Source organism: Macrotis lagotis, chromosome X (genome assembly GCF_037893015.1).
Source record: "Macrotis lagotis isolate mMagLag1 chromosome X, bilby.v1.9.chrom.fasta, whole genome shotgun sequence".
Classification (NCBI taxonomy): domain Eukaryota; kingdom Metazoa; phylum Chordata; class Mammalia; order Peramelemorphia; family Peramelidae; genus Macrotis; species Macrotis lagotis.
Window position 1 is genome coordinate 290,505,027 of NC_133666.1, and position 26,991 is coordinate 290,532,017.

A 26,991-nucleotide genomic window follows, 5' to 3' on the forward strand; every position below is an offset into this window, starting at 1 on the left:
GCTGGACAAGTCTTATTTACCAAAGGGATCATAGCTTTATCAGACTGTCTAAACTTTCTTGAATTTGAAAGAATAGTGAAATGTCAAAATAAACAAATAGCTGCTGACCACTGCTGTAAAGAAAAAAACCCTTGCATTTCTGAAGATTGGGAAATATTTTTACTGAATGAAGCTCACTGTTTCATCAACATTATACCAAAAGAGTATTCAGAAGTACAGGGTGAGCACTGAGCAAAGTGTTGGGGATACAAGGGAAGTAAAGTTAGTCCTTGCTTTCAAGTACCTAATAGGGTAGGCTGGGATGTGCAAATAACTACCTATGGAAAAGTTCAATTGGTCAATAGATAAATCTACTTAAATGTATGTATGCCTATATGTACATAGGTAAATGGGAGAAATCTCAGAGATAAGACAGTATGTAGTAGGTGGAGATAAAGGGGATTGAAAAAGGCCTTTTGCAGGAAGTACCTTAAAAACCTTGCCTATTTTTAAATGCCTGTGTAAGAAGCATCTTGTTTGAGAAAACCTAAATGATTATATGTGTCTTTTCTTACAATTCTTACAATTTCAGGTCTCATCTGATTATGGTTGAGCCAAGTGCTTAAAAAATCATTCAAAAATAGACATAATTCTATGTGTTCCACATTTCTCAAGCAATTGTGTGACACTAAAGATATGGTCTACTGGGAAAAAAGTCATCTTTGAAAGCTTACCTGGTTCCTTTTAATGTTTTCATGGACATGTTTCAATATAAACATAAACTATTCTCATAAAGATTTTGTCAAGGTGAAAATATAGGCATAGGGATCATTAGTTGCTCATGTTTTCTCCCATCTAAGGTATTATTTTGAGGAAGGGGAATAACTGGAATATTCATCTTTTGAAACTTTCCTCTTTGATATATTATATTTTTTTTTAGTTTTTTTTTTTGGAAGGCAAATGGGGTTAAGTGGTTTGGCCAAGGACACACAGCTAGGTAATTATTAAGTGTCTGAGGCCTTTTTTGAACTCAGGTACTCCTGACTCCAAGGCTGATGCTCTATCTACTGCACCACCTAGCCTCCCCGATATACTGTATTGTGAAAAATCCATCTCTGATTTAATGAATGATAACCTGATTTTCTTAAATTCACAAATAATGCAAGAAGCTACTTTATATAGTGAATAGGATACTAAGTTAGAAAGACCTGGTTTCACAACTAATTTCGGATATTTGTTATTAGTTATCTGTGTGGTCCTGGCTAGTTATGGTATCTCTCTGCCTTAGTTTCCCCAATTGTAAAAGAGCAATAATGATAGAACCAGCTTCATGGTTTTGATAACATGCAAATGATTACAGGCAGTAGGGCATATTGAAGCAATTACAAGCTAATGATTTCTCCACTTAGGTATATTTCTGGCAATGTTTGAAAGGAATGCAATGAGCATGGGATGGAGAAAGAGGGAGAGGCATTTATTGAGAACTGGAAAACTAGACATTGGAGAAATATCTAGTTTATTATAAACATATAGGCATTAAAAGTGACTTCTATCAGTTGAGACTTGATTCCTATAGAAATAATTCTGCAATGGCAATTATAAAGAGTTGTGATACATAGATATTCATGTGAAACAATAGATGTGATATAATGGAATGGAACATAGGTCCAAACCTGCTTTTGACACTACTTGTATAATGATGGTCAAGTCATATAACCTTCCTCCTTCCTTTCTAGGCCAGATTTTCTTCATTTGTGTATGTGAAGTTTGAACTAGATGACCTCTAAGGTCCTTAGAATTATCATCTTGCTTGACTTTATGATCCATAGATTATCATTCTTATACAAAAACCTGAAAGTGCTTCACATATAGCCATCAGAGTTAGCTATAAGATTCTTAAAGATGACAGGGCATCAGGATGAGGAAGAGTTAGCACAGAGCCATTGTCTAAGTTTTTGTGCTTCAGGATAAGAGAAGTAGAAAATGCATAAAACCTTAGCAGAGAGGTGTCTTTTCTCACAATTTCAGGTCTCATCTGGTTATGGGCACTCCAGCCCAATACTCAGTGGCACTGAGGACTGGAGGCAACATTAGATCCTTTGCATTTCTAGTTCTGTGCATTAACCAGTATTAGCATTTTACCTCGAGTTTGGTATTCCACTGTGATGAATCTCTACTTGACCCTGGAATGCAGGTGTACAAGGAGAATAGAGATTTATTAAAAGAAGTTACAACACAAAGTAAAGTGCTAGAGAAATTAAGAAGAGGTTAAACTGAAGTCCAGAAAAAGAGGGAGAGAGCCCAGGCTGCCTGAAATCCCCTTTAATTCTCCCTCAGGGTCTGTGGGAAAAGATGGTGATTTGAGAGTTGCCCAAGTTCTTCAGTGAAGAGTTTGGCTTTGGGGAAGCAGTGGAAGGGTCTCAGATTCTGGTCTGGATGGTCTCTTGGATGTTGTTTCACCATCCTAGCTGCTCTTTATCAGAGAGAAGATGGCCAAGGTTAGACCTCAAGAAGGAGTGTTTTTAACAGTGATAAAGGAAGAGTAAAGATTTTTTTAATAGTGCAAACAAAAGATTTACAAAATTTGTTTCCAATTGATTTCAATATTCTCCATGCCCATAGTTCTCTTCATCACCTCTTTTCAAGGAATGAGTGAATTTTCAATTTAAGGGTTCCTGCCCTGTTAACAAAAAGGAAACCTTAATCCTGCCAATGGACATTTTAGAGACTATTATTCTAGCTAGGATAGAGTGTGAGAGTCTTTGAGTCTATACAACTTGAACCAAGATCTTCTGAATTCCAGGGCTCATTCCTCTCTACCACCTTGCCTTCAGATCTCTTGCTTTTATATCATTGGAATATATTCCTTTCAAAGAGAACTTTTTAAAAATAAGAAGTTTCATTTAGTTAGAATTGTTTTGCTTTGAATCACAGAGAAATAGAGTACATTACCCTTGAAGGTCTTTTAGTCCTATGAAAAGAAGCATGATGTGGGACCTAGGTTCCTCCCTGCCACTGATGTTTACTACTGGTATGCCCTTGGACAAGTCATTTTACTTCACTAAGTAAAATGATGAGGTTGTTCAAGATGGCCTTGAATATCCTTTTCTGTTCTAAAGTTCATGATCCTTGTAGGTAACCTCTGAGGGTCTTTTTAGATCTATTGTCCTAACTCTCAGTAGGAGAGTTTTCCGCTAGTACATTTTGAGATTTCTTTGCCCAAACTATTCATCACTATTATCACTCATTAACATTTATGATGCATGATTTTATTTCATGACATGTTTACCTGAGGGTCACTGAGAGATCCAGTTAAGCTTTAATGCTCACTTAAGCATCTGATTCTTGTTAGTCATGTAAAAATATCACACAGTTCTGGGAGGCACAGATAGTGGAAATGTATAAAGCAACAAGCCTTTGATGAGAGCAGATAAATAATAATCAATATAGCCCATCACACAAGGCTATCTTGCATGTTTGAAAAAGAGGGGAAAAAGCATGTGAACACATGATCAGTTTGCTGCATTGCAGTTTTTCCACTCCTTTGGACTATCTAGGACTTAGTGTATTTCTCTTTGCTAGGAAGACCACCATAGGGGAGACGTGACAAGTTCTTTTTGATAGAGAAGACGCATAGTTTTGGAACAGTATGTTTCTGGGAGCTGCTGGCATTCTCAGTGGGACCCATCCTGTCATTGGGCCTGCTGACAGACCAGTGGCACTGAATTAAAAGGAAAAAAAAAGCAAGGAAAAATCTCTATTTATTGTCTCTCATTTCCATCCTGAATGGAGGGGAAATGTTCAGCTGAGAAGTCTGCACAATTGTACCATCTCATTTCACCTATCAATGTGATGCTTCAGTAAGAGAGATATTTCATATATTACCTGAAAACCTGAGAATTTTAGTAAATTTACCAAAGCATGGAAGAGATTAAATTACTGCTTTGAGAAAATTTGAGTTGCCCCATATGAGTCAATGTTGCTTATTAATTACAGATTGAAAAACACTGAGGCAAAAGAGGAAGACAACAGAACACATGGCTTACAGACTGTGATGGATCTTTCTCAGAGTAACCTCTATTCAGAAAACTTAAGTTCAAATCTGGCCTCAGACACTAGTTGTTTGATCTTACTGCATCTCATGATTACTATGAGAATCAAAATCATGTATTTTTTTGATAACTAGATTTATTAAGCTTATATGCTAGACATTACACTCTACAAATACAAGTAAACAAATCCGTTCCTTCTCTGAAGGAGCCTCCATCTGAATGTAGGAAAACAACACATAAAGGGAGACCGCAGTGGGATTTGGGCAAACTGTGGTGAGACTGCTAAACAGGTGGGGGAGAGAGCTGGCTATGAGGCAAGGCCCAAGCATGACTGGGGTTCTTCAGGAAATGGGGATCTTGGCCAGTGAGGTGAGCCACAGAGTAGTGTCAACTATATGCTTATCAATTATATTTTTTAAAGAACTCAGTTTTACTTAATATTTCAGTTATTCTTTGGACATCTATTATAATTACACTAAATACTTTTCTGAATAATCTTTCCATTGTTTTCCTTTATGGCAGGGACTGCCATTGAAATGATGTGATCTTGCACTGCCACAGCGTGTTCATGGGGGACTTGTACTTCAATAATCTAGGAGCTTTTTAGGGTAAATTAACTAATTGTTTGACCAAATACAGCTGGCTCATTTTAAATTTGATAATATTGTATAACCTATGAATGATGTCAATGCTGCTGCTGCTGCTGGTGATATTTTGTCTTGTGTTCTCAAAGACCATGGCATCAAGGAGATGATGCCAATGCAAGAATGTGAACTGGATTTGAGTGAGGGGATGCTGTGCTAAGCCATCAACCTCACTTAGTCCTCCAGAGTCATTTGGGTCCAGTGGCCAGATATGAATCAGAACCACCATAGATGGCCCTGGAGGCAATCAGGGTCAAATGACTTGCCCAAGTCACCTAACTAGTGTCAGAGACTGGTGCTTTATCTTTTGCATCTTCTATCTGTGCCTGAGTACAATAGGTATTATAGAAATGCATACTACATAATAATAATTATCCCACCAATGCTGTTTTGATCCCTTGGGCTAATAAGTAACCTTTGACTCATGTCATTAGGAACGGAAGACATATTCATTGTATAACAGTATGATTGGAGGGCACTAGCAGGCCAACTCCTACTAATCTATTCTTCTGAACAAGAGTAGTGTTACTTTTTTCTAACTTTCCTTTGTTGGTTCCACTAGTCTCTTGCCTTTGCTCAGTCTCTTTCCAGGGACAAATTAGTTTTCAAGGAGGATAATGGAATTGACCCTGTTTGAGGATCAGGTAGCCTGCTACGCAGCAATAGCTAGTTTACTCATTGTAGCCTGAAGGCAAAAGGAAGACCCCAAAATTTGCTTCAGAAAGTTTATATATAAATTTTATCTCTCTCTTCCTCTTTCATTCCTTCTCTCTCTCTCTCTCTCTCTCTCTCTCTCTCTCTCTCTCTCTCTCTCTCTCTCTCTCTCTCTCTCCCTCCCTCCCTCCCTCCCTTTCCTACTCTTTTTATTTCCATATCTGTCTCCTCTCTCCCCATTTGCAAATAAAGACAAACACCATTCCAAAGAAGTGTTGAACTTCTAATTTTCTGTCTCTGATGAGTTATTTTTAAAAGTATGAATTGAATCAGGAATATGAACAGAATTAAAGAATAAAGAAACTTTGGAATAAAAACTCTACTTTTTCTGATGGGGGATGGGAGGAAAGAGTTTAAAAATGTCATTATCCTTGACAGTTCAGCCAAGCCTCAGCCCACCCCAGCTTCCCTTCCCCTTCCACACACAGTTTCTTTCTCCAGTTGTGTGTCCTTTCTCTCAGCCTACTCCTGGATTGTGACTCTCTTGGGCTTCTGTTCAAGCTGCAAGCTCCTTGTCTCCTATTTTAACTGCAGCCCAGTGTTTTTCTCTCTCAACTAGAAACAACATATTGGATCTCTTGATCCTTCTCCTGCTGGTATCATGCCTAATTTAGAGCTCCTAACTGCCTTAGCCCTTCCCAGGGGCAGAAAAGGAAAAAAAAAAATGCTGCCTGCTTTTGTTCACATCTTACAGTGACTTGTATGTTTAGGTTTAGATAACTTCACTATGCCCTAAGAGATACATCTTTAATAGTCCTTTACATTCAAATGAGCATTTGTGAAGCATTTACTGTATTTCAGGTGTTGTGCATGATCCCACCTCCTCAAGGAACTTACCTTATTTTAGGAGGTGGGAACAGTATTCAAACAGGAAAAAAGTAAATACAAAAGTAAGAGAATGCCTTGGTGTTCTTCATGGAAGCTAAAGGTTTATGTTGTTGCTGTTATTGTTGAGTTCTGTCTTCATGATCCCATTTGGGGTTTTCTTGGCAAAGATAACTGGAGTGGTTTAGCCATTTCCTTCTCCATTTTATTTTACAGTTGAGGAAACTGAGGTAAACGGTGAAGTGACTTGCTCAGAGTAACTCAGCTAGTAGGTGTCTGAGAATAACTGTCAACTCAGGTCTTCCTAACTCTAGGCATGGTCTTCTATCCACTGTGCCACCTTGCTTCCCTAAACTAAAGGTTAGATGGGACAAAAGAATTTTGTTGTTCAGTCATGTCTGACTCTTCTATGTTCCCATAGTACCAGGTGCTATTCTCTGTTTTCTCTTAAAGTCTGTCCAAGTTTATGTTCACTTTTTTCCACAGCACTGTTAATCCATCTTGTCCTCTGCAGCCCCTTTTTCCTTTTTCCTGCAATCTTTCCCAATATCAGGGTCTTTTCTAGTGAGTCCTTCTCATTAGGTAATCAAAGTATTTAAACTTCAGCTTCATTATTTAGCCTTCCCATGAATAACTTGATAAAATTTCTTTAAATATTGACTGATTTGATCTCCTTTGTGTTCAAGGGACTTTCAAGAGTCTTCTTCAGCACCATCAATCCTGTGGTTCTCAGCTTTCTTTATAATTCAACCCTCATAAGCAATACAGTGCTACTGGAAAAACCATAACTTTGACTTTGTGGGCAAGGTGATGTTTCAGCCTTTTAGTATGCTGTCCAGATTCACCATGGCTTTCTCCCAAGGAGCAGGTCTCTTTTAATTTCATGACTGCAGTCACCATCTGCAGTGATCTTTGAGCCAAGAATATACTTTAAAACGTAAAGAGGAAATCCTTCCACACCATAGGAAGTGTCTAAGGCTTGAATTGCTCAACTGCTTATGAAAAAACCTGCAGAGAAGATGAATTTTCCCTAAAGGGTAGACTTCTGCCATATCTTTGTTGCCAGCTCCTCATCTTTATAAGACCCTAGCAGGAGTCTGGGAAGTTAAATGATTGATCACTATAAAAAAGGTATAGTGCCTCACTGAAAGAACCTGCTTTGAGTCCAAAAGTATTGTCAACCTAAGGTGGCTAAAGACTTTGCTACCTCACCTGGAGTTGAATGTCTTAGGGAGACAAAGAAGCAATCCTAGACTGAGTCCTTGCACTTGTTGAAAAGAGCCTAGTAACACCTAGCTGAGTGAGAGACTTGAGGTGATAAAGATTGTAGCTGTCCAGTGAAGAGCAAACCCAGGGAGTCCAATGGATATGCCCCATTTAGCCGAATCCTCTGACATGTCAGCCTGGCAGCTACAGCTCAGTGGTCAAGACATTAATCTAAACTCTTATTCCTGGGTGGCTAGCTGGCACAGTAGATAGAGCACCAGCCCTGGAGTCAGGAGTACCTGAGTTCAAATCTGGACTCAGACATTTAATAATTACCTAGCTTTGTGGCCTTGGGCAAGCCACTTAACCCCATTGCCTTGCAAAAACCTAAAAAATAAACGCTTAATCCATCAGCCTCATGTAAGAACAACTCATCTTGACTCAGTTTGGCAGCATCTACCCATTACATGAGCAGGCTTCCAGTCCAGCCCAGCAGCAGCTGAGCCTGGTCACGAGCCAGACCATTAGCCAAACAACCTATTTGACCTAGTCCAGTAATGGATTGACCCCTTCAGCAAAGATATTGTACCCTATAAGATGCAACCAGCACATCACTGATAAACTTATCCTCTGATAAACTTCATATAATAAGAAAGAACATTAAGGTCTACCTGTTCCAAAATTGTGAATTATCTTAATCTTATATGCTCTCTCTACATGTGACTTACCATTAAAATATATAATATGTATTTAAGTTTGTGAACACTTCCTGTCCCCCTTCCCTAGTGCTCACTGTGTATCTGTGAAAGAACCAAGAAACTATGTTTCAGGGAAAACACTTTATAACTATGGTCTTTGCTATGCCTTTTTGAGTAAATGCCTTTTTTGGGGTTTCTTTAAAATGTATTGACATGTTTAGTTTTTACATTATAAATATCTTTAGATTATTCCCATTTTATGAAAGATCTCTTATAACAAAGTAAAATAATGAATTTAAACTACTGATCCAGTGACTTTATTGGTAATTCATACAGTGGCATTACATTAATAATACAGTTGAAAGCACGTTTAACATTTTACATCTGTCAAAATAATCTTGCCACTCTATTTCTTTAAAACAATGAACATAAATCTGTTTTCTTTCCACCCCACCATTACCCCTCTGAAAAAGAAAGATAAGTAAAAAAATTATTGTAACAAAGAAGTATAAACAAGAAAAATAAATTCCCCCAGTGTCTACACATCACACACACACATACACACAAAAATATATACATACATGTGTGTATGTATGTGTATCATTTGGAAGTCTAAATCCATCATTTCTTTGTAATGGCCAATGTATTGTTCATTACTGGGATCATCAATATTCATTATACTGATTATTCCTACAACTTTTAAAGTTTTGTTTTTATAGGTTTATTATCACTGTATAACTTGTTCTCCTATTTTTGTTTATTTCATTTTCATGAGTTTATAAAAATCCTTAAAATTATTCATTTTTATAATATTTATGTAATAGTTTAAATTATTCTTATTCTCATATTCTCTGTATCAATTCACATTGAATTATCCCTTTCCTAATTTCTTGGAGTCTCCCATCACATTCAATTAGTGCAACTCATATTCCTAGACCATTTATCAGTTGGAAAATGACTCTTATTCTTATAAATCTGAATATGTTTCTTATATACCTTGGACTTATTCAGAGAAACATACTGTAAAGACGTTACAGTTATTGGTTTACATTTTAATCTTGATTAGATTTGTTTGTGCAAAAACAAAAAATGTGTAATTAGAAATATGAATTTTATTTTCTGTGATCCTTTCTATTCCTTGTTTGGTTGTGGACTTTTCTTCTTTACACAAGTAATGTTTCCATGTTTTTTCTAAATTAGTTTATGATGTGACTTTTCATAACTTGGTCATGTACCAAGTTTTACATCTTCTTTTTATATAAGGTATTGATCTAAATCTCATTTCTTCCACACTGCTGAACAATTTGCTCAGTAATTTTTTTCAGATACTGAGTCTTTATACCAATAGCTAGGGACCTTTTGTTTATCAAATATTAGAGTATTAGATAATTTTGTTTCTGTATACTTGGTACTTAATCTGTTCCACTGATTGATCTATTTATTAACAAGTACCAAATGCTAAAATGCTAATTGAATCGACTGACTGATTATTAGGGGAGATGTATCAGTGGGGGTTCATGAGTTATAGTATTATGAAGGCAGTCATCTACAGGATTACCCCTAGAACTGCTTACCAGTGTGAGTTGAGAAAATGAATTCAGTTGATATAAACCACAACACACACACACACACACACACACACACACACACACACACACACACACATAGTCTCTCTCTCTCTCTCTCTCTCTCTCTCTCTCTCTCTCAATAGATAGAGTACATTAGGAGATGACACTGAAGTTGATTTGGACATTCTATAAACATTTCAAACTCAATATGTCCAAAGCAGAACTCATTATTTTTATTACAAATCATCACCTTTCCCAAACTTCCTTTGTTAGCAGTGTTTGCATACTTCTGGTCATATAAATTTGCAATCCTGGAGTGATTCAGAACTCTTCCCTATAACTCAATCTTCATATAAAATCAGTTACCTATTCTTGTTGATACTATTTCATGTGAACCATGGCAGTGGCCTCCAATTGCTCTCTCTGCCTCTCTCTCCAATTTATTTACCATATAACTAGTTGCCAGCTGTGTCATTTTCCTGCTAAAAAAGGTCTAGTGGCCCCAATTTGTAAGATGAAATGTAAATTTTTCTGTTAGACACTTAAAACACCTTTACAATCTGGCTCCAGCTTAGCTTTATAAAATTACTACATATTGTTTCCTTTATGCACTCCACATTTCAGCCACATTAGCTTACTTGATGTTTCCCTTAATACAAGATTCCATTGCTTACCTTCATGTCTTTCCATGAAGTGAACCCATCTTGCAGAATCCCCAGTTTTCTTCAACTTTAGGACCATCTCCAATAGACAATTCATCTTGATTCCCTAGTTTCTAGTGCCCTTTGGATCCTTCCACTTACCCTTTCTGAATTTTTTTTGTCTCACTCTATATATATTCCATCCTTTCTGTTGTCTCGATATTCAGGGTTGTCATATTTTTCTTTGGTTGTCATGATAGTCCTACTTGAATATTTCACCCATTTCTCTGACCTGTCTGCTTCCCAAGATCCATGACACTAATGACTCCTCTCTGCTCCTTCAATTCTGCCAAGAATCTCGAGTATCAAAACATGAGGCCATCACAAAGACACATAAAAAGAAAATATTAGAAAATATAATCCATTCAGCATAGCAATTATGCTTGTTTTTAAAATACTTTTAGAATTTTTTTTCTCACTCCTAAATTTCTCTAAGAATGGTGATGGCTCAAATTTATATAGAATTTTCTCCCACATTCAAAGAGTTGGAAAAGACCTTTGTAGTCATTTAGTCTAGTCTCTTCTTCAATGTTAGCAATCTCCTCTGTATCCATCATCTGCTTTCTGTATTGGGTGCTTATTTGGGGGATTTACTACTGATCAGGGCAGCTACTCCCCTAAGATATTCAAGCCTTTTAAAGAGAGCTTAAGGCCTTGAAGGCAACAGAAAGTGACCTTTGATATCACAAGTTAAACTTTTGCATTTCCAAATTGCTCTCCATACCCTTAGCCACTGAAGTGAATGGAAGAATGAGATCCAATCAACTCTCAATTGTGTTGGAGCTCATTATACACTTTGTGAAATATTCAGCATTCTGCCTCCTGCTGTCTCATTGAACTACTGATCATTTTTTGGCCAATTCTCAGCTCATTAGCACCACAGGATCTGGAAGGGAAGGAAAGAAAGGGGAAACTCAAATGTGCCTACACATTGGGAGTTTTAGTAATGAATGAAGTGAAGGATTAAACAACTACAATAATAATATAACCTCAGTTTATCCTTGGACAAAATTCCTTAGAGGGAGGCACCTTGAATTCTGTTTCCATTTCATTATTCAGAAGAAGTTACACCTGCCATCATTAATCTGAGTTGACCATCATCCTCTTTCCCTCTTTTTTTTGCTTTTCTGATTTAAGTGACTTGGTAGAGATGAAGGTATTCAAACCTTTGGAGGGCAGATTTCATTTAGAAAGTTTTCATGTTTTCTGCTGATAGACAACTTTACATACTAGACTTGGGGTGTATTAGTATTTGACATTTCCCAGCATCTAACACATAAGCTAATCTTGATTGTACTCTTTCCTTCCCCCCATACCTGTCAATTTTACTGAGAAAGTGGTTTTTCAGAAATGAAGTCATTAAATAATTTTAAAAATCCTTCTGCTTTATAATGGATGCAGTGAGCTTTGCTGAAGGCACATAAACAAGACAAAGATTTTCTCCCATGTGAAACCTTTTAAACCTACTTGTGGCTTAGCCATATTTGTTTCTGTCACAGGCATTAACATTTATATCCCTTTGGTTTGGTTTCTCTGTTATTTATTTGTTTTGTACCTCATCAGTTTATCTTGAAAATGAATTCATGAAGCCTCTCTTCAGATGAAAAATGTACAATTTACAAAATACTGCCCTCAGAACATTTTAAAATCTATATTTCAATTTCTATGACATATAATATATATAAATGTATATGTATATATATGCATGTATTTGTAAATGTATTACATATGTGACAGACCACTACAATATTTTTGCCAAGAATACCCCAAATATCCCAAAGAATTAGACACATCTGAAAAATGACTCAAGAACAGCAACTGTTTAAAAAGGATATTTTACTTAAATACAAAATAAAAAAAACTCTTCCATATCAAGAGGTTATTGTCCTTCAAATGACTTAAAGGGGTGGTCTCCAATATTCCTCCTACCTAGTTGAATTGTTCCCTTACTTGCAGGACACAGGATTGTTGTTTCCAGGTTGATTCATTAATAGGTTGATGATTAAGCAGGTTTCTATTCATTTCTGGCTCCTCACATGCTTGGCTGCTTCAGCTACAGTTACTGGACAAGTTAGTAATGGGGTACATTATTTCTCTGATACTCCTTTACTATGAGACAGAAGAACAGTAATGCCATTGTTTCTCAATCATATTGTGGCCAATTGAGAGAAAGGATTTGAGGACCCTCCCCTCTTGGGGATCCACTTGGGGATCCACTTCTTGTCATGTTCACTCTTTTTGAGCCTGTTTTATGTGCATCCTCATTTCTTGCTCTGTATTCAATGAGCAGATGGTTTTGTCATTCTAAGGCAATAGGGTACCTGCTCACATAAGGATCAGTCAGCAACATAAAGAACTCTATGTCCTCTATTATGCATTTCTAGAAACAGATTCACCAAGTGTCCATGTAGATTGCCGACAGGCAGAGCATGTTGGATGTGCTGGTCAGCCCCTATAAGGACTAGGCTCTCATAATGACATTAATTTTAGAAGAAACCTTAGAGATCAGTTAGGTCAACTTTTATATTTGTTTTTGTAATACATTTTATTTACATTTATTTTAAATAAGTTATGCACTTAGTGTTAAACAATAATGAAGACAACTAAACCTATTTACCAACTTCCTAAAGAAACTCAGGTTCAAAGAGATAATTTAGCAATTATCTGTCCACTAGGTAGCAATAGATCAAGGTTCAGAACACAAAACAGATTTCAGACTAGAGTTCTTTCCATTATCCCACAAAGTGTTTCCACCTGAATTCATAAGGCAACGCATAGTTATATCAATTTTTTTCCTAGAGCTGATGAGATTTGAGCTTTTAATTTTATTCTTTAGTGGAATTAGAATGGATCTTTTGGGTAGTCATTTTGATTTTGCTTGATTTCCTGGATGTATTTACCTGAACTGTCTCCCTGTAGCATCATTATACAAAGCAGGAGGTTGGTTTCTTTAGAGTTTGTGAACAAATCATTTGGAGGGACCTATTTTTTCATTTGCTGTTCCTCTGACCACAATAGAATTGGTACACTGATTATAAGTCCATCCTGTGTAAATCTTAAATCTCTAACCCTGATCTTTCCTCAGTGCTCCAGAACTCATATCATGTACTGCTTTTAGAGAAACTTGACCTAGATGTCCCGATGATCCCTCAAATTCAGTGTGTCCAGAACTGAGCTGATTACCTTTTGTTTAGGTTTTTTCCAAGGCAATGGGGTTAAGTGGCTTGCCCAAGGCCGCACAGCTAGATAATTATTAAGTGTCTGAGGCCAGATTTGAACTCAGGTACTGCTGACGCCACAGCTGGTGCTCTATTCACTGCACCACCTAGCTGCCCTGATTACCTTTTAACTTTGCTATTTCAGTCACATTCATAATTCTATCCCTCATTTATTACTCAGTAAATAAATTGTCAATATTCCTCTACATTTCATGCATCTGTCCTTACCTCTCTATTTTCTATTGTCATTTCTTGAGTTTTTCTTCAATAGTGGTTAGGAGTTACCTTCTTTTCTAACCATTTGGATTATTGCAACACTCTTCCATGTTTGCTTGCCTTCACTCTCCCTGCTCTAATCCTGTCATCCTACTGCCAAAAATCTTTAAATATAGAACCTAGTCATACCTCCTGTGCTCAATGGTTTTCTATTGCTTATCAAGTAGAGTTCAAACCGTTATTCCTGGTATTTTTAAGCCCTCCACAAATTGGCCCAATTTCAATTTATCTTACATTTATCCATGCCCTCTGAACTCCAATCAAATGAGACATTATATATTCTTTCTGCTTTCTTGATTCTGTGCTCTTGAATATCCCATAGCCCATGCTTAGGATGTGTTGAACCCTTCCTTCCTTCCTTCCTTCCTTCCTTCCTTCCTTCCTTCCTTCCTTCCTTCCTTCCTTCCTTCCTTCCTTCCTTCCTTCCTCCCCTCCCCTCTCCTCTCCTCTCCTCTCCTCTCCTCTCCTCTCCTTTCCTTCCTGCCAGTTGAGTTTAAGTAACTTGCTCAGGGTTATTCAGCTAATAAGTATAGAAATCAGCTTTGAACTCAGTTCCTCCTATCTTCAGGGCTAGTACTCTTATCCATTATATCACCTTGCTGTCTTCTTTTCAATTATTGTTTATCACTCCTCCTTTAAAATCCATGTGGAGAAGGCGGCTTTTTTGATTTCCTTGTTCATAATAATTTTCACCTTTGGATTGGAAACAAGAAAAAAATAAACAATGTTTCTCTTCCCCATATTTAGTTGATGTATCACTTTATTTGATGTTTCAGTAGTGTCTGACTCAACAACCCTATTTGGGGTTTTCTTAGCAAAGATAATGGAAAAGTTAGCCATTTCCTTCTCTAAATCATTTTACAGATGAGGAAACTGAGGCAAACAGGTACAGTGACTTGTCCTTAGTCACACAGCTAGTAAGTATCTTAGGCTAGATTTGAAGATAAATCTTCCTGATTCTAAGTCAACAATCTATCCACTATATAATTTAACTCCCTAACCATATTTATATAGGGGTCAGCATACTATTGCCTGAGGGCAATTTTAAATAACCTTGAGTTAACTTTTTACACTTTAAAATACAATAAAAACTTTAGTTAGGGGCATATTCCTCCTCTAAAATGAGCTGGAGAAGGCAATGGCAAACTACTTCAGTGTCCTTGCCAAGAAAACCCCAAAAGGGACCAAGAAGAACAGTCTGACACAACTGAAAATTACTGAACAGCCAACAAAACTTTGTTTAAAAAGTTAAAACAAAACATTCTTAGGTCAAGGGAGAACCTCACAGGCTGGATTTAGCCCCTAATTAGTGGATAGAATGCTAGACTTGGAGTCAGGAAAACCTGGTTCAAATTCCATATCAAACATTTACAAGCCTTGTGACTCTAGTCACATCATTTCTGTCTGCCTCATTTTCATAATCTGGAAAATGACAGAGCTGAACTTATAGCCTGTTAAGTCTTTCTAGTTCTAAATACATTTTCTTATAATTCTATACACTGGGTACAGGGACTAGAAAGATAAAAACAAATCATTCCTTGTCCTCAAAGAACTTATATTTTATTGAACTCTACTTTGTTTTGGATCTCTTTAGTATTCTTACTTCATTTCATTAGGTATTATCATTATCTGCTTATGAGTCTTTTCCCCTAGCTAGGCTAGGCTACAGTCTTATCTAAATGTTATATCTCCCCCAGGAAGCTGGTATAGTTTTCTGTATTCAATAGGCTCTTAGGAAAAAAAATTTTGAAGTCTAATTTTAAGGTCTCTAATCTTGGACCTTAGCAGTACAACAAAATAAGCTTGAAAACCTTTAAAATTCTATACATTTGAAATGCATGAACTGCAGGGTGAGTTGATAATATCTAAAAGTGAAGTTTTGTCATTACTAGGAGGGATCTTTTTATCCTTTCCTGATCTGTACTTTCTTTCGGCCATCATCATCATTCTAGGCAACATGAAGAGAACATATTTAATGAATTGTTAGCAAAGGACTCAGAAGACTGGCAACTTTATCAATAAAATAGAACAAGCCAAGTCAGTTCAGAGAAAAATAGGCACAAATAAAAATAAAATAAGAAAAATCGAATGTGCTCTTTATGTGTGGGAAATCAACTATCCAACAGATCTTGTAACTTTCTGGCATGCTCATTCCCTGATCTCATAGATAATATAGTAGCTAAAGTGTTGGACCTGAAATTGGGTCCAAATTTCAAATCCGGGGTTATCTCCGTGGCGTAGTGGATAGAGCACCAGCCCTGGAGTCAGGAGTACCTGAGTTCAAATCCAGCCTCAGACACTTAATAATTACCTAGCCGTGTGGCCTTGGGCAAGCCACTTAACCCCAGTTGCCTTGCAAAACCTTAAAAAAAAACAAAAAAACAAACAAATTTCAAATCCAATCTCAGACATATACCAGTTATATGACCCTGGGCAAGTCATTTAACTGTTTGCTTCTGTTCCCTCTTCTGTAAAATGAACTGGAGAAGGAAATGGCCAACCACTCCAGAATCTTTGCCAAAGAAACCACATATGGGGCTGAGAAGTGTTGGAATGACTGAAAAAACAACTAAACAATAACAGAATTTCAAGCAGGAATGGAAATACTTTTGGGAGAGGAATTCTCCCAAATCCAATGGCAGCATTCACATCCCCACCCCAAACTTGGTGCTCTTTAATTTCCAAAAAGAAAATGCATCTTTTTTCTTATAATAGTTTTAGAATCTTAGAGCTACTAGGATGACTAGAATCAAGAATGATTAATTTGAAAGGAGCTGTAATCTTAAGCAGTTGGAAGAGGTGAAAGGATGCTATTGGCATGTGGGAAAATATAGCTGAGAAGAAATGATATATGAGGAGTCTTGTAACTGGTATGCACAACTGTCCCATAGTTCAAATCCTATAAGTAGACTTGCTTCTCTGAAAAGTAGACTATAAACAAGGTAAAAGAAGAAACAAAGTCAGTTAACAAGCATTTATTAATTGCTTACTATTTGCTGAGCCTTGGAAATAAAAAGACAAGAAATAGTCTGCTCTGAAGGACCTCAGTGTCTAATGGGAAAGATGGCATGTGAAGAGCTAAGTACAAACAAGCTAAATTCAGAATAAATTTGAAATAATCAACCAAGGGAAGGAACTATAATTAAAGAGGATGGAGAAAGGCTTCCTGTAAAAATGAAATTTTCTCTGGGGACATGAAAGAAGTCCAGAAGCCAGGAAATCATATTGAAAAGGGAGAGTGTTCTGGGCATGGTCTAGCTAGAGGATAGGCTTGAGGGTGATCATTAGGAATTGAAGAGAACCCATTCATAAGGAACTGAGAAGTCATTACCTGTACAGTGGTAATTGGATATGGGATGAGAGTATCAGGGTGGGCCTTGAGGAAGGAGATTTTGAAGAATGCTGTATAGAAGGTAAGCATGAAAATTTATTAGGTGAAAAGGGAGAAAGGATATTCTAAGTAAGCAAAAATATAACATTGGGAAAACATGGGGCTTATTTGTAAGTGATCTAGGAGATTAGTTTGACTGGATCATCAAAGGCATGGAAAGAATAGAAGAAAACATTGAAGAAGGAGGATGGTACCAGACTACAAGAGGACCTTGAATATATTCTTACGAGATTCTTGTTTTTTAAGCATTTCTTTTGTGGAAATAAAGAATTGCTCTTCCCTTGGTAACTACTAAGCACTGTGTGTGTGTATATATATATATATATATATATATATATATATATATATATATATATATATGTATATATATGTATGTATGTATGTATGTATATGTGTATATAATAAGTCAGCAAGAATGAGAAAAGGCCTGAATCCTTTCTCTTTAGGATCAGGTTCCCAGAGGACTGAACTATGTGTTTTGGAGCCCACATTAAGAGTTTCCTTGTGGGAGAGGAGCATCTTCTTGACAAAAATGTGCCTATTAAATAATGTAATGAAAGACCAGTGATGATGGAGGACTCCTTAAAGTCTGGTACTGCTTTGCTTTTGGATTCCTGACCCTTGCTCTCGCTCTCTTTTTATTTTTTATTCTTTAGAGTTTTGCAAGGCGATGGGGTTAAGTGGCTTGCCCAAGGCCACACAGCTAGGTAATTATTAAATGTCCGAGGCTGGATTTGGACTCAGGTACTCCTGACTCTAGGGTTGGTGCTCTATCCACTGTATCACCTAGCCGCCCTAGTTTGTCCATTCTCAAAGAAGACTATGACATCAGGGAGGTAATACCATGACAAACATGTAAATTAGATTTGAATGAAGGGGTATTGAGTTAAGTCACCAGCCTACTTTCTCCTTCAAAACCATCTGGGTCCAGTGACCAGATGTGGATAAGGATGACTGTAGATGGCCCTGGATGAGATGCAATCAGGGTCAAATGACTTGCCAAGGTCATATGGCTAACAAGTGTCAAATTTGTGAAACTAGATTTGGACTCATCTTTCTGACTCCAGGGCTGGAGATGTATCCACTGAACCACCTAGCTGCCCTTATAGGCACTTAATTATTACATAGAGTAATATATTTAGTAAATGTATCAAATATTAATTAGGCATGGGAACATGTTTTCTTTAAAAAAAAACACACGTTAGGATATTGCTTTGTATTTAGAGTTGAATTATAACCCCCCCAAAAGGAGGAATTTTCATTTTCTATTTCTTCTGTAACCCTTTCAGTGCCTAGCACATTACTAGCCAAACAATAGGCACTCAGTAAATACTTGCTCACTGGAACTTTTAATATTAAGGCATTTATAGCATAAGCTGGCCACAAGATCCCATTTTTGCTCCTCTTTCTTTTCTCTTTCTCATGCTTTTCTTTTCCTTCCTCCTATAACTCACAGAATCTGCCTAAGGTCATGAGATGTGTTTGGCTTTGAGAATGTCCACACATTGATGACATCTGAAACCTGAGATACTGAGGTATAGCTTTGGTGAAGATCTCCCAGGAAAAAAAAATAGGATGATTACATTATTTTTTGTTTCTTCCAATTTTATGATTCTTCCAGTACCATATTCTGAAGTCAGATAGGTAGTAGCCCTTGCTGGATATTTGTTCAACTATAATTTTTGGATAGTTGGATTCAGACCAACTTTCTTCCCTTAGAAATGAAATGATCTTCCAGAATTTATAAAGGACAGAACTAGGGCTGGCAGACTTTTTTCCTGCCATATCTTCATAAATTGGTATCATTTTTCTTGATCATGTTCTGTTTCTGTTAAGGATACTTCCATCCTTGAAATTTCAAAATCTCAGACTCAAAATCACCCTCATCTCCTCAATCTCCCTCCTTTCCCACAACTATGCAATTATTATATCACATTGACTCTCCCTCAACAAAATCATACCCTTTTTTGACTCTCATAATCAATCCCCTTCTCATCTCTTCACTACCCTATCACAATAGCCATATCCTTGTTCTCTCCCTCCCTTTATTCTATCTTTACTCCAGTTGACTCTTCATGCTGTAATGAAAAATAATCATGCTAATGTACATGCTTCATCATTAAAATTAAAAAAAGAGAAACTTTCAGTTACTCTCTCCACTCTAAGATAAAAGGCAAACTCCTGAGCTTGAAATTTAAAGCCTTTAACTGTTTGGTCTTAACCTAGCATTTGAGATTTACTTCACATCATTCTTCTACATCGCAATCAAACTGAACTCTTAGCTACTTCCTAGACTGACTATTCTATCTCTTGGCATCTCCTAAGTCATATCTCAAGCTTAGAATGCTCTATGGTCTCTCTGTCTTTCTTCATCTTCCTTCAAGGCTTAGATCTATTATACTTTTGTCTCTGAAACTTCTCTCTTCCCCATCTATTAATGCTCTTTCCTTATTTCATTAACTCTAGTTATTTTATCTTTCTTATTCACTTAATACCATGCTCTTTTATGCCTATATTGCAATCCCCTGACATTTAATGTAAATTCCTTAAAGGCAGGGACTGTTTTGTTTTTATCTCTCTGTTTTCAGTGCTTAGAATGATGACTAATTAAATGAAAAAATAAATTATTACTCTGTGACATGAATTCTGCTAAGTCATGGTGATATTAATAAAAAATGAGTCAGTTCATGATCATAAGGAACTTGTATTCTAATGGGAATGATAATTCTTGTAGGAGAGTATTAACTAAGGAGGGCTCTTTGAGTTTGTGAAAGCACAAAGTTGGTGTTTGGAAGCCATAAGGGAGATGACTAATGTCACCCCTTTTAGTAGCAACACTGATTTGATTATGTCTTCTAGAGGGATTAAGTAGGGTGAGGAAAATTTTTTTCTGACAAGGGCAAAAACTTAAAAATTAGCCTGCTATATTCGAACAAACATTTAATTAAGACACCCCTTAAAAAGCTCCCAGATTTGTTTAATTTTGAGTCTCACCTGGTGTTGCCATGGCAGTGCCAGAACAAATGATTTTTGTGGGCCTTTTAAGGCCTGTGGTCCAGACATTTCCTGACCCTGCTCTGGAAGCCCAGTGTATTGCTTAGAGCAATGATAAGCAGGAAGAATAGGAAGACTAGAGATGCCTGATCAGTTTTTGTAGAATTTGTATTGAATCTCTCTATTTTCTTTAATAAACCATGTTCAGGAATTGATGTGATTTTATAAATTCTGTTTACATTTTTACCATCTTCAATTTTTTTTAGATTATGGTGTTTTTGAATTGAAATAAGCAGTATTTTGTGAACAAACCCATAGTCACCCTTTTATGCCTTTCTTAATTTTATTGATTGCGGTTAGCATTTCTTTTTAAACTTCTCTTTTTTATCCTTTTCTTTAAAAAAAATTTCATCTTGATCGAGATTAGGTTTTGTCTTTATTATGATGATCATTATAGTCCTTGACATTCAAGATCAGATTCACTTCGGTTCTGTACATTCTTTACAACATCCCTCCCTTTCTTACCTTATTACCTTTTGGGAAAAGATGATAGCTAGTCTTGTACTCTAGGTAGGAAAAGTATCAGATCCATTTTAATATTGAGGAAACATTAATTATCAAACATGAAAAATCAAGGCCACAGAGCTGATTGATAGAAGAGCTAACATTTAACTCCATGATCAGTATGATGATAAAAAAGATAGCATTGTTTCAAAGTGACAATTATTGTGACATTCTTGTCTAAAGCATTTTACTGGCCTTTAATTTTAATTCAAATTGGGTTTAGTGATACTATCATTCATTGTTTTGTGTTTGTATATCTTCTGGTTCTGTAATTCATTTTCTATTTTTCAAGTGGAAATATATATATATATACAATATAAATATATATATACATATACACACATGTGCATATCTATAAAAATATTTCTTTTATACAATATCATGCTTGCATCTTTACAAATACAATTAATGAGTCTAAAAGATGATTGAATCTTTTATCTTTTGTTCCATGCTTAGATAGTCGTGCTATTTTCCAATGGCAAGAACAACAAAGAGAAAGGTGGGAGAGAAACAATATGTCAAAGAAAAGACTCTCAAGACGATCCATCAGCAAAGAACGATGGGTGGAGACCTTGGTTGTAGCAGATACAAAGATGATTGAATACCATGGAAGTGACAGTGTGGAATCTTACATCCTCACTATCATGAACATGGTATGTTGATGAATGTCGTTGGAAATACTTCTTGATAAACAGTGAGAGAGGTCATTTTTGGATTCTTTTTTTTTCCCTCTGGGCTACTGGTGAGTGAAGAGAAATATTCAAAATAAGGTTATTTTCTGCCTAGAAATGAGATTTCTAAGGAATGTTTCTTTGATATTTATATAGTGTGTTCAATTGGGAAAAGAAACTACAAAGCTGCAAATGGTAAAAATATAAACAGATAAAAAACCACATCAATTCCTTAACATGATTTATTAAAGGAAAAAATAGAGATTCAATCAAATTCTGCAAAAACTGTCAAAGTAATCCATTAAGCAACAAAGAATCCATCACACAACAAAAAATTTGCTACAAGCATCTTCTATCTGCCAGGTACTCTGCTAGGCAGACAGAAAATTGAAACAACTCCTATTCTCTAGGCTTCAGTAGTTTAGATAGACAGACTGAAAGACAGCTATAGATACATATACATACACATACCAAATAAATATAAATAAATATAAGTTTGTTAGGGAAAGAGGAACCTAGAAGCTGGGAAAGACCAAAGTATCAATCAAAGTATCAAAATATCAAGTCAATGTTTTCAAATTTCCTTTTTTGGGATATTTTCTCTAGTTTTTGAGTTTTATAGATATGAAAAATGAGAAAGCAAATTGTTTCAAAAATTGGTGATCTTATTGATGTGGTTACTTTTTACCTTGAAACAGATTTCATGCAGTATATCCATACATTAATGTTTCTCTGATGCTTTACTATCTGAAATTGGCCCTGATTCTCAGAGGCAGTGTAGAGCAGAAGTTCATACCAAGATGGGAAAAACTTCCTTTAAAAGTCTAATGATAGGGGCAGCTAGATGGTGTAGTGGATAAAGCACCAGCCTTGGAGTCAGGAGTACCTGGGTTCAAATCCAGTCTCAGACACTTAATAATTACCTAGCTGTGTGGCCTTGGGCAAGCCACTTAACCCCACTGCCTTGAAAAAAAAAAAAACCTAAAAAAAAAGTCTAATGATGAACTGTGTGTCTGCCTGTCATCAGTCACTTTAACTGATCGTGGTAACAGAAGTTTTACAACCTCCCTCTCCACACCCCCCAAACATATAACTAGAATTAGGATTAGAGAAAGGATTAAAACTCATGACTGCTAAAAAAACAAACAAAAAATCCTCATATCCCCAATCTAGTTAAATCATTTAATTCTTCCAAAGGAAATCAAACGAGTTCACATTAAAAATAGGGGAAAATTCAGCTAAGAAAACATCATTTTTGTTCTCCAGAATAAAGTAAAAATTAAAGCAAAAATTAAAAATCTTCACAAGTTCTGGATTTTTTTTTTTGGTAGAAAAAGCACTTATGCACATTATAGAAGAACATGGCTATTTGAACTTTAAATAATCTTGCCTCTGTGGATTCATGATGCTTTCATGTTCTCACCATCAAAAGCCAACTCTCTTGGATTTTATATATGACTAGGCTATTGTCAATTCAAGAAAGGATGTCCTGAATATATAAAATGCAGATGAGATGGAGTGATTAGATTCAATCTGCCTTCTAACTCCATCTTGCATATTTCTCATAAGGACAGTTCTGTTTCTAGGAAAGCATCTTGCAAGAGAAGTCCTGTCTATGAGTCTCCTTTCCTCACAGTTATGGAGAGACATTATGTTCCTACCTTTTGTGGTATGCAGACTATTTTGATAAATTCCAGAACAAACTCTTAATTTCTTCCAGACTGATGTCCAGTTTTACCACTGTCCATTTTCCTCCTCAATTTTCCCAGCAGTTTTTTGTCTTACTTTTTCATCAAAAACTCAAAACAAATAAATGCCTCCAGACAAATGCTTTAGTGTAAACTGTATGATTCAGATGAGTGAGACATAACTGAAGTAATACTCACATATATATTCCTGCTCAATGACTGACTTACAGACTGGGTTGAATTAATTTGGGCCCAGGAGAAATCTTGATGGACTAGAGGATTGTGAGTCCAACATCTTTATATTATTGGCAACTCAGTCACATCCTTTCTGCAGACCAATTTCTGCATTTGTCTGTCCTTAGCCATATTCCTTCTCCTCTTCCTTCCATACACTCACCATTTTGCTTGGATTAGGATACAACCAGAATCACCTACCAGTTCCCAGCCCCTGCTGCCATCTTGTCCTCACATCTGGGCCAATGTTAATCCCACCTTCACAGTCAAGCCCAAGCAATTCTGTGGAATCAGTTTCATATGTTTCTAATCCTATTCTGATATTGAGATTTGTTTCTAGTATCTAAGTTATTCTTGCCTTATTCAATATGACAGTTGATTGATGTCTTGTCTCTGAGGTCCTTCCTTGGTCTTTGCTTGGAACTTTACTTCCTTTGGGACCAAAGTCCTATCTTTCTCCCTCCACTCATCCTAGCAACTAGAGCCCTGTCCCTGAATCTTGGTTCATATGGCTGAGTCTCTGCTATATGCTCCTAGACTACTTGCCTACAGGACCTTTACCTGTGGTATAGTGGCTGGAAGGCAGTATAGATTAGTAGAAAGAATATTGAATTTGGAGTCAAAGAATTTTACCTCAAATGCTTAGTAATTGTCTTGCCCTGAATCAGTCCCTTATCTTCTCTAGGGTTCAGTAGTTTTCATTTATTTTTTAAAGAGAGGAACATTTGCTGATCAGGGGTGGGAAAAATCTGATCTGTGGGCTGTATAAAGCCTGTGAAATCATTTGGTCTGGTGCTGTCAAGGCAACCGCAGGTGGAACTTGAAATTCAATAAATCTAGGAGCTTTTTAGGGTTAGGATTTTTAAATTGTATAATGCTGTATGACCCATAAATGCTGTTATAAGTATCCAAATGGCCCTTGGCAGAAAAAAGATTCACCATACCTGGCCTAGATGATCACTAAAGTAATTTCCAGTTCTAAATCTATTACCCTGTTACATGCTGCTGAGTTCTTGGCTGAACTTCCGGTTGCCTTCAGTCCCATCCTTCTAACCCCCCCCCCCACACACACACCTCTCACCCTCTGACTTTTTTACTCTTCTCAGTCAATCTGCTGGTTTCTAAATTTTTACTGTCCTTAGTCCTCTCCAGAAGTTTCAGAAGTTCTGTTACTTATCACATCCTTTCCTAATTTGGAAAGTTCTGACCAAAATGTCCCTTCTAGTCTTAAATCTATGATCTTATTAAGAGTCTACTATAAAAACATCTACTATGTTCAAGGCCCTATGCAAAGTCATGTACTAGGGCACAAAAACCTTAAAATCAAATGCAGAAAGACAGAAATAATAAATACACACTTCTCAGATCATGATGCAATAAAAATTACATGTAATAAAGGGTGAGGGAAAGATGAACTAAGAACTAATTGGAAATTAAATAACTTTATCTTAAATAATGGATGGATCAAATAGCAAACAAAGGAAATAATTATATCCAAGAAAATGATAATAATGAGACATCATACCAAAACTTATGGGATGCAGCCAAGTCAGTTTTGGGGGGAAACTTTATATCTCTAACTACCTATATGAATAAAATAGAGAAAGAGGAAATCAATGAATTGAGTATGCAACCAAAGAAGCTAGAAAAAGAACAAATTAAACATCCCCAATTAAATACCAAACTCGAAATTCTGAAAATCAAGGGAGAGAGTAATAAACTAGAAAGTAAAAAAAAAACCCATTGATCTCATAACTAAATCTAAGAGTTGGTTTTATGGAAAAAGCCAATAAAATAAACAAACCTCTGGTTAATCTGATTTAAAAAAAGAGAGAAGATAGACAAATAACCAGTATCAAAACTGAAAAGGGTGAACTAACCACTAATGAGGAGGAAATTAAAGAGATAATTAAGAGCTACTTTTCCAAACTATGCTAATAAATTGGTAACTTGAGTGAAATGGATGAATATTTACAAAAGTATAAACTGCCCAGATTATCAGAAAAGAAAATAAATTACTTAAATAACCCCATTTCAGAAAAAGAAATTGAAGAAACCATCAATAAACTCCCTAAGAAAAGGTCTCCAGGTCCAGAAGGATTTACAAGTGAATTCTACCAAATATTTAAGTAACAATTAATTCACACAACTTATTTAAAAAAATAGGAGAGAAAGGAGTTCTACCAAACTGCTTTTATGACACCAACATGCTGCTGATGCCTAAACCAGGAAGAACCAAAACAGACACAATTATCGACCAATTTCCTTGATGAATATTGATGCAAAAATCTTAAATAAAATTTTAGCAAAGAGACTACAGCAAGTTATTACTGGTTAATATAATATCATATATAATATCAGGTTGAATTTATACCAGGCAGGCAAGGATGGTTCAACATTAGGAACACTCAACATAATTAAACATATCAACAGTAAAGCCCAACAGAAACCACATGATTATCTCAATAGATGCTGAAAAAGCCTTTGATAAAATATGACATCCATTCCTATTAAAAACACTAGAAATTATAGGAATAAATGGAGTTTTCTTATAATAAATAATATCTATCTAAAACCATCAACAAATATTATCTTTAATGGAAATAAACTTGGAACATTTCCAATAAATTCAGGGGGGAAACAAGGATGCTCACTATCACCATTACTATAGTAAACTTTTCCTGTTATATTCCACTAAACCTTTATCTGGGCAAGAGCCATGTTTTCCTCAATTTTGTACTTAACTCAGGGTTTGGCACATTGTAGGCCCTAAATAAATGCTTACTGATTTGATTTTGAAAATAGTTAACATAGAAAATGAATATAGCTTATTATCACCATTACCATTCAATATAATATTGGAAATACTAGCAATAGGAGAACAAAAAAATTGAAGGAATCAGAATTGGCAATAAGGAAGCAAAACTTTCACTCTTTGCAGATATGATGGTATACCTAGAGAACCCGAGAAAATCATCTAAAAAATTAAAATCATCTAAAAAACAGCTACAGCAATCTACTATTTGACAAACCCCAAAACATCAGCCTCTGGGATAAGAACTCACTATTTGACAAAAATTGTTGGGAAGACTGGAAAATTGTATGGCAGAAACTAGGCATAGATCCACATCTCACACCCTATACTAAAATAAGGTCAAAATGTATACAGGAATTAGACATAAAAAGTGTTACCATAGATTAATAGACCAAAAATATTCTATCTATCTGATCTATGGAAAAGGGATAAATGTATGACCAAACAAGAATTAGAGCACATCATAAACTACAGAATGAATGATTTTGGTTATATTAAATTATAAAGTTTTTGCACTAATAAAATCAATGCTGCCAAAATTAGAAGAAAAGTGGAAAGCTGGGAAACAATCTTCACAACCAAGAGTTCTGACATAGGTTTCATTTCTAAAATATATAGAGGGGCAGCTAGGTGGTACAGTGGATATAGCACCAGCCTTGGACTCAGGAGTACCTGGGTTCAAATCCAACCTCAGACACTTAATAATTACCTAGCCCTGTGGCCTTGGGCAAGCCACTTAACCCCATTGCCTTG

At 36.1% G+C, this 26,991-nt stretch overlaps 1 protein-coding gene across 5 annotated transcripts in view; it reads left to right on the forward strand.

The window, feature by feature from the left end:
* Positions 1-26,991, forward strand: part of ADAMTS12 (ADAM metallopeptidase with thrombospondin type 1 motif 12) — a 534,583-nt gene that overhangs the window by 282,858 nt on the left and 224,734 nt on the right. For all 5 annotated transcript variants that reach the window (XM_074208421.1, XM_074208422.1, XM_074208424.1 and 2 more), the window contains one exon: positions 21,287-21,483. In XM_074208421.1, coding sequence (XP_074064522.1) covers positions 21,287-21,483 — 197 coding nt within the window. The remainder of the gene's footprint in view (positions 1-21,286; positions 21,484-26,991) is intronic.